Consider the following 14,190-nt stretch of genomic DNA (forward strand, 5'->3'; position numbering starts at 1 on the left):
AAAAATTCGAAATTAATAGTCAATATAAATATTTTGAAATATATATAAGTATTCCAATTATTAAATTCAATATTTGTGGTAATATTATATATAATAATAAATATTAAAATTCTAATAAATGCTTTAAGTACACAATTAGTTATAAATAAGTATTTTATAATTTTCTCATTGAAATAAAAAGTCTACTCTCTATAAGGCAATACATATTGTTTACAAATGATGTTTGTTTACAAATGATGTTTGTTTTCATGCTTGATTTAACATTTTATTGTTATTTTATCAATTGTATATGTGATAGATTAATTTTTATTTAATTTAGATGTTTTTCTTTATGTTTTACTTCAAAAATTTTGTTTTTTACTTTGGTTATATCCGAACCGAACCGATATAACCCGAATCCGTACGATATATGATTACTTTATGGGTTTTATGATGCAATACAATTTTGAACCGAACCCGAAGTGTTATTATCCGAACCCGACACGTACTAATAAAATTTTAGTATGGGACCTAGAAGCGTACACCCGAAAATCCGAAAACCCAAAAAACCCGACCCGAATGCCAACGGGTACCCGAACGCCCAGGCCTATCATCAACTGTACTTCCTTTGCAAAATTGCCAAAAGAGAACAAAAAAACAACATAGTTGTCTCTATGGTATAAATCCATTTTTTTACTATTTTTCTCCCTTTTACCTTTTCCATATGTTAAAATTAATGAAATAAATAGTTTTAAGAATCAAAAAAATTATTAAAAATATAAACAATTAATAAAACACTCATTTACACAAACACATATTTTTTTGGGTTGAAAAACATAATAAATAATTTATTCAAATTACGTTCTACTAAAAGTAGAATTCCTCTTCTACACAAAACGGGTGAGTAGAAAATAAATTCTAGAATGAACATATCCATCTACTTTTTTTAGAACGTACAACCTACTTTTTACTATAATTCTATATATGGGGAATACGAATTCTACTATTTGTAATGATCACTACTTTTATTTAGAAAGTGTTTCTACTTTTATGGAGTATTCTAAGTTATCAGGAATGCAAAATCTAAATCATACACGAACGTCTACAGAGTGTAGAAATTACATTCTGGAATTTTGTTATGTTCTACACAGTGTAGAAGGTGCCTTCTACGGATAAAAAAACTTGTTTTTCAAAAATTAAGGAAGTTGGAGTTTTAAAAATATTCTAAAATATTCTAACTTCCTAAAATGTGTTTTCATTGATTTGCTTCGTGAAAAATAAAAAAAAACGATTTTGAATGTTCTTCTTCACCAATCTATGATTTCCCCATGATTTCTCCATAGTTTGTTTTGTGATTTTCACAAACTCTTGTTCCATGATGCATATCTATACAACATGTGGTGTTTGGGAGTTGGAGCAACCACGGGATGGATTTTTTCGGCTGATGAGAAAGGGGCTAGGCTACTGTTATTGGAATCAAGTTCTACCTTAGAGGTTTTTAAAAGAATGGTTTTGGAGGATTTTTATATGGAAGAAGATAGCTTACCCGATTTGGAGTTGAGTTATCTACCTACTGAGTTGATCAATACATCAACATGTCCACCTGTGATCATTGCAAATGATCGACAACTTCAGAATTTTGTTGGTTTTGTTCAAAAGTGTGTTTCTACTCGATTGTGTGTTTGTTGAGAGGCAGTGCGAGAAAAAGAAAGAATAGATTAGAGGAGTCGAAGTTGATGAGGATGCCTATGATGCTGATACCATGATCTCGGCCAAAGAGGACATACATAATATGTCAAAGTTTTCTCTGCTCAATGTTGTTAAGAAGGGACAATTGTTTGAGAATAAAACTTTGCTAAAGGCGACTTTCGAGATATGTGCAATGAAGCATAACTTTCACTACGAGGTTATCAAAACGGATAGACAGCTTTGGTATGTTAGATGTGAGGATAATGCATGCAATTGGTGTGTTCGAGCAGAGTGTTTGAAAGATTCTGCATATTTCATTATCAAAAAGTATGTTGGTGAACATACATGCGCACCTTCAAGCAAAACCAAAGCGGGTAAGACTGCTTCGGCCAAAACTATAGGCAGTCTGATTATGCATAGGTATGAAGGCGTTAAGGAAGGGCCAAAATGCAATGATATAATACAGATTATGTGTATGGATCATGGCTGTGAGATCACGAAATCTTTAGCATGGGATGCTCGTGAATATGCGGTTAATGCAGTTAGAGGTATTCCGGAGAGAAGTTATGGAAAAATACCGAAATACTTGCACATGCTGAGAGAGGCTAATCCGGGTACACATTCATCGTATGAGATTGACAGCAAAGGGAGATTTCGGTACCTGTTTATTGCATTTGGGCAATCGATATGAGGATTTAACAGAGTCATAAGGAGGGTTATTGTGGTTGATGACACTTTTCTGAAGAACAAATACAAAGGAGTTCTATTGGTTGTAACTGCTGTAGACGGAAATTCTAATTTGTATCCTATTGCATTCGGAGTAGTCGACTCAGATAATGAAAATTCTTGGGAATGGTTTATGAGACAACTAAATGTTGTCATTGCTATCATCATTTGGCTTTTATTTCGGAGAGATTTGCGGCCATTGCTAAGGCGCTTGAGACTGTGTATACAACAGTTAAACATGGTATTTGCATTCATCATTTGTTGAATAATGTGGTAACATATTACCATGGGAAAGGACGTGTTGGGTTGGTTGCAAAGGCGTCCAAGGTTTATCGAGTTGCTGAGTTTGAAAAGACATTTGCTAATGTGTGTAATATCAGTCCGGCAATTGGAAAATACCTAAGGGATGCTGAAGTCCAAAAGCGGGCAAGATGTCAATTCTCTGGATATAGATATGACATAAGGACGACCAACCCTGCCGAATCCATCAACTCTGTTTTGCGTTCACCGAGAGAGTATCCAATCATTCCCTTGTTGGACAGTATCAGGGAAATATTGACTCGGTGGTTTTATAACCGTAAGAAAAAGATTTAAAAGCATAATCATCCTCTCACCAAAGATGTGGAGAAAAAGATTGAAAGGAGACCGAGAAAGGCAAAACGTTTGCAGTTTACCCTGTCAGTGATGGTCGATTGCTTGTTAGACGTGATAAAATCGACTGCTTAGTTGATTTGGATAGACGGACTTGCTCATGTGGGAAGTACAACCTGCTGAAGATACCTTGTCGGCACGCAATTAAAGCTGGTTTTCATGTTGGCAGACAGCCACACACATTGACTGATTTGATGTGCACTACAGAAGCTTGGCGAGAAGCTTATCATGAAAGTATCAATCCTATTGCTGTTCCTGAGGATGCTTGGTCCATACCAGAAGATGTTGTCGAAGTCAATGTGCTACCACCAGACACAAGAAGATCAGTTGGAAGGAATAAAAAACGCAGATATGAAACTGTTGTAGATAAAATTCGGTCATCGCAAACATCACAAAAAGGCAGCCTCGCAAGTGTAGTAGATGTGGTATTAGTAGGCACAACAGAGCAACTTGTAAAATACCAATATAGCCAGTCATATATGGTAAGGGTCAGCTTATATAGCCAGTTCGTTTATATGTTTTTCAAGCTCGATTTAATTTTGTTTCATGTATGATTGTTTGTGTTACAGGTTGGCCTGTTCAAGTATGCAAGTTGTTGTGTTTGAAATTTCAGTATTACATTGTCTCGTATGGTTTTTTCTTCTAAAAACTATCAACTTTGTTTTCATTTTGATTGTTATACTTTGGATAATTCTCGTATGGTTATTTTCTCAGTTTTATTGTTATACATTGGCATTATTTTCTCCACACTTCTCTATCTTTCTGTTTGTTTAGTTATGTTTTGTTCAGCTATGCTTTCGAGTTTGAGTTTGAGTTTGTTTGAAAATAGCTGATTTCCGAGTTTTCAACAAGAAAGGTGGATTGTAAGAACAGAACACTGAGAACAAAATATTAAGAACTACTTGACTGGTAAAGTCGACACAAACATTGTAAAAACAAAACACAAATTGAAGCCAATACTAAGAACCAGTAGATTGGTAAAGACGACAAGAAAATACTAAGAAGAAAATACTTAGAACCAGTAGACTGATTTCACTCATTCTTGGCTTCTTAATCTTCCAAAAAGCCATAGAATGCTTCCTAAGCAACCTAATTCGAGGGAATTTTTCTGCTTCCTAACTTCTTCTTCTATTGTCTGTGTGATACTACTTTTCAGATCTTCAATCTCTTCTACAATTCTCCCTTGCTCAGCCTCTACCCTTCGAATCTCATCAAGCAAGGCGTCATCAACCCACTTAAATAAATGATTTTCCTTCTTTCGCTACATAGAAACGAAAATCAAGTTAGGAGAAATAAAATGGAATGAAAAAACAGCATGTTTGTCCTACACAATCGAAAATCGAATCAGACAAAAAAAACATAACAAATCAGTAATTGAATCGAAAAACAAATCAAGACTATGAACCTGTGCCCCTATTTCACATCTATAGAACCGTCGGTAAGGATTGTCATCAGTTCTCGAATAGAATATCACAACCCCTTTCCCGCACCAGCACCTAGATAGCACCCCGTACGAATGTCGCCTTGAAGTATTCATGTGTGTGAGAAACTGATTCAGAGAGAAAAAGGAATCAGAGAGAAAAAGGAGATTGACGGAAAAGAAGATCTGAAAAAATGGGAAAAGTCGGGTTTCATTGCTGAGTTGGTCTTAAATATGTCGGGTATTAGGTTAATTGTGGATCTAGTTCTGGTTGGGTTTGATTGCTGAGTTGGATCAAAAGTCTGGTTTACAAGAAACCAAGTTAAGTGTATTACATTTGAAGATCTAGTAAAACAGTTTTGATTACTCAGTGTCTATAGTTTAGTTTTTTGAACTTTAGTGATGGTTTTGGATGTGATTCGTATTGTCTTACCTTGTGGTCCCGTTCCGTGTTTAGGCTATGATTAGGTCATCATTTGGTGTTTTTTCTAGAGTCTCGTTTAGAGTATGTTTAGGGTTAGGGTTGACTGTGGTCTCGTTCCGTGTTTAGGTTAGGGTTGACTGTGGTCTCGTTCCGTGTTTTGGTTCCGTTTAGTGTATGTTTAGGGTTTAGGTTAGGGTTCTAATTAAAAACAGGGTTAACACATAAAGACCATAACCTATACACTAGATTAAGAATTCTAGCATTCTTCAGCAAAAAAATCTTAATAATAAAACCACAAGATGTACATTAGATTCAGCAGTCTTGTTCAAAAAAATCATAATAAAACACTAGAAGTTGTACAATAGATTAAGTAGTCTTGTTCCTAAAAATGAGAATAAAACACTAGAAGTTCTACATTAGATTAAGCAATCTTGTTCATTACATTAGAACTAGAAACCAAGCTCTCTCACAGAATATCCTCTACAGTCGAAGAGAGACACTCTGGGGATTGATACTTTGACATCCTGTCAATCAATTCCGGATCATTAGCTGCTTCCCAAAGATCCCATAAAAACCTGTGGCGAGCTTCGATAATGTTACCATCATGCAACAACGACAACTCCAATCCGAGCGCATGGCACTCAATGAACTTCACTGCATAGACGCCACAGTCACATGCACTTTTACTCAATTTCCCAACGGGGACATAGGAAACAATCTATGCCCCGACTGCGAAATCCTTCTGGTGTCTCGTAGGCTGAACTGCCTTGACAATACGCGGAATAAGGTTTGCGAACCCGTCCAACTCCTTGTACCTTTTCCTACCCGAGCAGTCGAACACATCAATGCTCCTCGTCACGAAACTGATGCACAAGGCGATCCAATGATTCCCACTGACATGAACAGGGACATACAGCCGATCCACATCTACATTCCATATCTCTTGTGTCATGCCATGTGGTGGAAGGACCCCTTTACCGTACTGCAGTAGCAAATTATGAAGCATGTAGTTCTTTCTACCCTGAGCTTCTAAAAGACCATACTTTTTTTAATCATATTGCTGAAGACGACAGTGATGAAGGCGACACGATGAGGTCTCCATCGTTTCAAAGATGTTCTCTCCTGGAATACGTACATTGCGGCGTCAATCTCCTGCATATTTCGATGATATTAGCACACATAATGTATTTAAAAGACACAAATGGAAGCTAATAGTCTCTAAGGTTTACCAAGCTATCAACCCACTCAGATTTATCCATAAGACGATTAGCAATATCAAAATCTAAAGTGGCAGGTCCAATGGTAGACGTCTGAAACCAAATACAATGATAAAAGTTTAAAACAATTATACGTTTTATTTAAAATGTAACAATACATGACAGATGAATGAGAATAGAGTACTTGCGTGGAGGAAGTTGACCAAGTTCTAACTTTTTCCCAATCCTCTTCACGGAAAAACACAAACGCGGCATCTGGTGAGTCTTCTTTGGTTCGATCTATTTGCTCATCATTCCACTGCGGTGGAGCCATGTTCAACGGTTTTGATTTCCTTGAGGTCTCAACTTTCACTTGAGACAGATCAAAACCCTCAACAAATGTAGCTTGGGAAAGGTCCCTCAAGTCTTGTGTACTCAATCCAAAATCAAAATCATTAGTTTCTGTAGCAATCTTTTTCCCATCCTATTCATTAAAATTAAAAAGAATGCATATAAGAAGAAATTTATTCATAACACAAACAAAGCATTACATTCATAACACAAACAAAGCAGTACATTCAAACATTTTACACATTAGAAACCTTTTACACAAAGTTTCACATTCCACATTACAATGTACTAACTGATACATAATATTACACAGTCGAAATGAAGTTCCAAAAGCCTAGCTCCAGCACCCTAACTCAAGCAGCCTAGTTCCAAGTTCATCAAGTTCTACACTTTCTCTTAGGCAGTACCTTTTTTGTTGGTGTAGGTTGATCGCCTTTGTGCTTAGGTGGAGCTTGAGCGCCTTTGCTCTTAGGTGGATCTTGATTGGCTTTGCTCTTAGGTGGAGCTTGCTTGGCTTTGCTGTGTAGTGGAGCTTTTTCAGCTGCTTTCTTGCTAGGATAGCTTCCTTCACCAGTCAAACTGATTGCGTCCCTGAGCTGTGAAACCTCAATCTCCATCTTCCCCATCCTCTCTGTAAACATCCTCTCCATATTAGCCATTTGCGTACTGAGCTTATCCCCCAAGGAAGTAACATATGTCTGGATGAGACCCTCAATGAAACTATTAGTTTCAGGACCAAAAGCAAGATTTTTTCCTGCAGATCGTTTACACAGCAACTTCTTCTTTCTTGTCACTGCTCCTTCATCAAGAACCTTTCTCTTGCCTTTTCTTGCAACCGTGACCGAAGAGGTCTCCTCCTCTGCTAAAACATCAGTATCAGCCACAGTCTTATCAGCTTCTGACCCTCTATCCTGGCTGTCGGCTTCCTCCATTTCAGTTTCTTCAGGCTCTGTGGAGCTCCAATCAAACTTCTGTCTGATCCTATCTAGAAGAAGGTCCACTTGTTCATCTTCCATCTCACCCTTCCTTGTATAGTCAACATGCTGAAACATATCACCATTACCAGTCACTGAAATAACCGAGAACAAGTCACCCTGTAAAATAGTTAAAACATTAAAAGCTATACAAATTTTATACAACAACCATATATAAGAAAACAATGTAAGATAGTTACCTTCTTAGTTAAGGAGTCCTCAAGCTCAGTGATGTCTTCATAAGAATCGTTTGCAACTCCTTTCCAATTGCCACACCTTGGACCGACGAAGCTGCCAGAGACTTGTCTCCCACATATTTCTCCAAAATCAGGAATTGCTTCTATAATCCAAATCTGGAGAGCATATGAGAAACCCTCAAAAATGTAGCTGTCCTTCTTACCCAACTTCTTCCTAGCCTTCTCAATGGAACTTAGCAGGAAGTCATACGAGTGCAGACCCCAATGGAACTTCCGGCGCTTGTCAAGATCCATCACCAACTTGATGTACATATCAGGGATGTTCACCTTCTCATCTCTTCCCATCACCACACCCATTATCACACACAGGTAGATCAACCTCATCCTATCAATCCGAGTCCACTTGTGAACTTCTTTTAGATGCACCTTTCGGATCGACTTCAAGGTGATCTTATCACCAGTCCTTAGTAGGTTATTCCAACCCCCCCCCCCCCCGTCATTTTTCCATGTTACTACGTCACTGCTGCTTTCCCGAGAAACTTTGAGGCCTGTCACAGCATGGTACTCCTGAAGCGAAAACCGGAGAGGCGTCCTCGCAAAGACAAACCACTTCTCATGCATCTTCGAGGTAATCAGCTGGTTACACAAGAAACTATCCTCCAATTTCCCTAAAAACCCGAGCTTGTTATCCGCAATAGCCATGATATGTTTGAAAACAGGATCTATCTTCACATCATTGTACTCTGCAGACATGGCTTTCTTCAGATCCCTGATAAGTTCCATGCGGCAGCAATTGTTGATCTTCTTGACCTGAGGTTTCAAACCCTCTGCATACAGTCGCTTAGGTAGCTCTAACTCCATATCTACAAAAGACAACAAAATGATTTTAGTGAAACAGAGACAAACACAAGAACAAAACCAAATATAAAACTCAGAAACACAAAGACTATCTTTTTGTTTACAAACGAAATTAATTAACCAAACCATATAAAACGAAATAAATTTACAAAGACATATACACATCAAACAATAACCAAATCGAGGAACATGAAATAAAAAAAGATAAAGTTCGGACATAATACCTTAGCTTAACGCGATTTCAGAGAAAGAGAGAAGCGGAGAGAAGCGACGAGGCGGCGAGAGGAGGAGAGACGCGTAGAGAGGCGGAGAGAAGCGGAGAGGCGGCGAGAGGAGGAGAGAGGCGGAGAGAAGCGGAGAGACGGAGAGGTGGAGAGAGAAGCTTCGGTGTTTACCTTCGGTATGTAGGAGAAGAGACGGTATGTAGGAGAAGAGAAAGGGGTTCCACCGGTGGCTGTTTCCGTCGTTGATTTCACCGGAGGGAACACAACGGAGAAGACACAATCGCCATCTTGTTCGCCGTGAAAGAGAGAGGCGGAGAGATCGATGTTAGAGTTACGGACTTTAGGGGAAATCAAATGTTTCTACACCTTTTGTTCTGTTTTTTTTTTCCCCTTCCGGCAACCATATTAAACCAACATTTAACCATTTTTTTTTAAAATACAATTAATTATGTTTAATGGGATTAATCAAAGGTTACTTTTGGTATTATGGAAAACATTATACTATAGGGACAACTTGAGATTGGATTTATACCATAGAGACAACTATGTTGTTTTTTTGTTCTCTTTTGGCAATTTTCTCATTTTTATTTGCTCTTTTTTTTTTATAATGATACACATAATCTCCCAGCGGACTAATAGAATAGACCATGTTTCTAAAAGAAAAGATATTATTTTAGATGTTGATGATAACTTAGTGATTTGTATGATTGTTAATAAAAATTTGTTATAATATATAAAATATCATTGATATTATTGTTTGTCGTTTCTTTTATATTTATTTTATGCACGAAATTGCTCATTAACTTTTCAGATCATATAAAAATTAGAGAAAAATAACGAAAATGGTAGATAATTTTCAAGTCTTAAAAATCTGTCTTTACGGATGACTAATTCATTCAAACCTTTTGAAAAGCTTGGTCATGTTGTTGGATCTTGAATCATTGAAATAAAAAACTTGCAATATGTTCTAAAAATGTTGATAGATTGTGTGTTGAATCATAGTTCCATAGTCCATGTTTGTCTTGGAGACTCTTTCCGTACCCTTCCATATATATTGAATTATGCCTCATAAGTCCAAGAACCATCCACTAAACATATGTTTTATAAACTTAAGGTGTCAGTGAATGATGAAATGGTTGCACTTCCTTAGTTTCTTTTGCATTCGTTTTAAAACATGTTTTACATTCACCTTCCGCTTCCGCATGATTAAATAGCTCTAGAAAATTTTCCGTGATTCTCCTAAATAGTTTGTCATTACAAAATTTTCACAAATATCATATTACTCATGGACAAAAGGTCTCTATCCAGTTATGAATCTTCAATAACATTTTTTTCCATAATTGATAATCCATGTTTATATAAACATTAAAAATGGGGAAAATGATGGGCATGAAAGTGTAGATGATAATGTCGAGGCCTACAAAACATGAAAAGATTCAAAAATAGCATGATTAATATATTCATTTACTTCCCCACATCGAAGGTAATGATTATCACATTGCATATGACGATGTGTTAGGTTTCGTGTTACCGCAAAATGTCTTGTTACAATCTGCCATATAAGATGACATATCTTACAATCTGCTATATAAGATGACATATCTTACAATCTGCCATATAAGATGACGTATCTTTGGAAGAACACTTATTTTTCAAGAAAAGAATTGAAGCTTTGTGATGATAGGTTAAATTACCATAGCCTCATGTTCACGGTTATAATATTCGTTGCCATAATCACTAGATTTTATTGTATAATCAACATTTTTTTGTAGCTTCAACAAAATTTATCACCTCGGGTGGATTGCATAACGGCCAAATTCGGAATAAACGGTATATCATTTGGTACAAAACATATATATATATTTCACTCTTTAAGTTGATGATCACTGTCATCTTTGGATGAACAACCAAGACATTAGGCCGAGCTGGTCTCACATGACTCGTTGGAATCCATGGATCCTTCTATGCTCTTATTTCAATCTAGAATGCACTTTTTATCGGATATCTGAAAATGGTAATAGCATAGCTGCTGATATACTTGTCCAAACATAAGAAGAACTATCAATAGCAACTGAATACAAAGACAAACTCTGTCTATAATACTTTCCACACTATACTCTTGTGAGAGGAGGATATGAGAACCGTACCATACACCAAAGTTGTTTGTCAATAATATCAAACTAAAATCATGGATCATACAGAAACCAAGACCACCTTCCTCTTTTTGGCAACACAGATTTTTTCATTTGGTCCAATACATCTCTCTCGTTTATGTGGATTTGAGCTCCACTAAAATCATGCAATAGCACTCGCGAACTTTTCACATATATCCAATGATAAACGAAGTTGGACATAACATAGGTTGGAAAAGCAAAGATAATAGATTTTATAAGAATATATTTTCCTCCTCTTGATAACCACTGAAAAAATCATTCATTAATTATATGTTGTAATCTATTTTTGATGAATGCAAAAATCTTACATTTCGATTCACTAATATCTTTTGAAATTCTCAAGTAGAATTTTAGTCCGCTTCGTTGTCACTATCCAAAAAGTTATGATCATTTGTTTTATATCACCAAACACTTAAAACACTTTCTTACAATATTTACTTATATATATATGTATATATTAATTATATTTGTTTATCTAATTAGTATAGTATTTTAGAGTAAACAATAACAGAAAGTAAAAGTGATATGAAACAACTAAATGATATTTAACTGCAAGATTATGAACAAAACCACTATTGAAAATGTTATTCTTAACTATTCTAATATATAAAATACACAATTATATCGACAACCAATTACAAAATAAAATTGAAACCTTTTACTTTCGTGAGAAGTGATCAAACTCATACAAGAGAAAAATGCTAAACGTACAAATAATTATCAAAGGTAAATAGGTAATCATATGAAAACTTGGTTTACCAAAAACCTACTTATTTTACAGTTCTATATCATGTATATTGTATTACATTTATAATATTTAGTAGACTTTGACTAATATTTTCTTGAGATTAATCAAAGGAACTTCAGTTTGATAACATGTTTATGTATTATTGGTAATATTATTTTCATTTTATTAAAAATATAATATCTAATAAATTTTTTCTAATTTTTTTATTTTCCACACACAACAACAACGGCCAGAACTACAAGTACCAGTTGACTGATATTTGGCTCTACAAAACCAGTCACATGCAGCTTCTTGGTTACAAGGATAAGTGCATTTTGTAAATTTTTCTTCTACTCCAAAATCTATTCAAATAATAATAAATAATACAATATTCAAATTATGTAGGAATAAAGACATTAGCATAACTGAAATTAAATGTCAAAGTAATATTCTAGTACCCGGAACATTGTTGGTGCAGTGAACATTTGAAGTCATGAAGAAAATAGTGAAAACAAATGAGATTAATATATTTTGGAAGAAACTCATTTTGTAGGATGTTTTCTAAATTGTTTGAGTGTTCTGTTACTTTGGATTGATATTATATATATAAACATAAACTTGCATAAAGAATTTCTTAGAGATAATCTTTCATTTAATTTTCTTAGATTACAGTCAAAAATAATATAAAAGTGATTTCTTACCTAAAGTGTGGACTTTTTAATTTCTTTCATATTACCTTGTCCATATATAATTTGTATATTGACTATTGAGATGTATTTTTCAAACTGTAATAAATATAAATTAAAATTGTTATTATGGACTAAATATTTCCATTAACGTTAGTATATATAACTCTACAAAATATTTAATTATTCTATTATTTACATTAATGTTTTATGAATTTTTTATTTGATATCATTTTAGATGAAAACTAATTATGAATTATCAGTTTTCATTTTAATTCACTTTAAACTTATAATTGTTTATTAATTATTATTTTTGTAAGATTTTGATAAATAATGTACAATATATTTAGTATTATATATTCATATGGTTATTCCAATCTTTCATTAAAAATATATTATGATTTCTCTTATAAAACACAGATATGACAAAGTTTTACATATGTAATGTAAATATGTTCACATCAAGTTTTTGATGGTACAATCATAGATAATTATATATAAAAAAGATATCAAATATATAGTAATTTTCCAAATTGAATTTATATAACTAAACAAATCTGGCAACCGTTACATGTGTTAAAATAAAGTCATAGATCATGGATCTTTATAAAAATCTGCAATCATAGATCATGGATTTTAGGCTTAAAATAAAGCCTTTATGTGTAATCAAAAGATAAAAAGTAACTTCATATAGTTTCAAAAAAGAAATAAATTTATATCTAAAGCGCTATTTTGTTTATCATGTATTAGTTGTATATGTTAGGGATTAGTCTCCTTAGAAACATGTTTCCATTTAATTTATTTCCAGAGAAATTTTTTTTTTCCGGCCTTGTATTATTGATGTTTTAAGTATTTAAAAATGAAAAAATTAACAAACATCACAACTATTCACAAATCATAAATATTTACTCTAGCCATAGCAATACATCTTTTTCTAAAATCATAATAGTTACTCTATTTTTATTTTTGTAAGACTTTTGCTTATATTCGCAAATTTAATATTGAAAAGCTAAATTTATACACATGTAACAAAAATATATAAAAACTTCTAAAAAATCATCCAATTTTTAAATATGTAAATTAAAAGTAAGTATATTAGCAGATCTAAATTCTTCTCAAAACTTAAAAAATATCCTTAAGAAAACAAATAATGCACAGAAATGTAAACATAAATTTATAAAAAAAACTTAAAAATAGATCACATGTATAGAATAAAAGCTTTTAAATAATTTTTTCATCATCCAAAAACAATGATACCTTTTAAATGTGTGTGTCAAAATTTAATTTATAATTAAAAATCTATGAACATAATATTGATAGAAGTTTTTAAATAAGCTAATTCAATTCACTTTTTTTTCTAAATAATCTAGGCAAAAAATATTTTATTTGTATATATTTTCTGTATATTATAAAATAAAAAATAATCATAACAAAGTTTTGAAGGATAAATTTTAAATAAATTAAATAAAAATACATGTTCAAATTTCCTAAAATTTATTCAAGTCACCTTAAAGTTTGTAACAATAACCTTACAAAATCTATTCTAATTTCAATTCTTTATAGTTTTAACTAAAATTCTCTCAGATTCTTAATCCAATAGATCTTCTTAATGCTTTTAAACCAATTAAATTGAAATAGACCAATTTAAAACCGAAATATTTTAAAAAGAATGTGATAAAATAAATGAAAACTTTAAGAATATATTTTTTTTTCTTTTGTGATTTGCAAACTATTACACCTAAATAGACCGACTACTATAGACTCTTCGAGCATTTAAGTCTTATAATTTCCACTGGAGGCTAGAGCACTGGCGTTCAAGATGGATGTTTGAGAAAGATGCGGTATAAGTCAATCGTTTTTGAAGAAGATGTTGGAATTCGTTTTTGACAAAGTGGCGCTGACCATTTTTTGATG

The 14,190-nt window shown here is 33.6% G+C and overlaps 1 protein-coding gene across 1 annotated transcript; it reads right to left on the reverse strand.

Moving 5' to 3' along the window:
* Nucleotides 1–6,860: 6,860 nt before the first annotated feature.
* On the reverse strand, nucleotides 6,861–14,003 carry LOC125583691. Its single transcript, XM_048751100.1, has 2 exons — nucleotides 12,049–14,003; nucleotides 6,861–11,952 (listed from the first exon to the last, which is right to left on the reverse strand). Exon 2 carries the CDS (start codon nucleotides 8,682–8,684, stop codon nucleotides 7,557–7,559), a length of 1,128 nt encoding a protein of 375 aa, XP_048607057.1. The 5' UTR covers nucleotides 8,685–11,952; nucleotides 12,049–14,003; the 3' UTR covers nucleotides 6,861–7,556.
* Between the last annotated feature and the right edge of the window lie 187 nt (nucleotides 14,004–14,190).

Source organism: Brassica napus, chromosome C3 (assembly GCF_020379485.1).
Source record: "Brassica napus cultivar Da-Ae chromosome C3, Da-Ae, whole genome shotgun sequence".
Classification (NCBI taxonomy): domain Eukaryota; kingdom Viridiplantae; phylum Streptophyta; class Magnoliopsida; order Brassicales; family Brassicaceae; genus Brassica; species Brassica napus.

What these genes read in the sequence shown, in the direction of transcription:
- LOC125583691 (XM_048751100.1), bottom strand. Translation starts at nt 8,684, where the DNA reads ATGTCCGAACTTTATCTTTTTTTATTTCATGTTCCTCGATTTGGTTAT.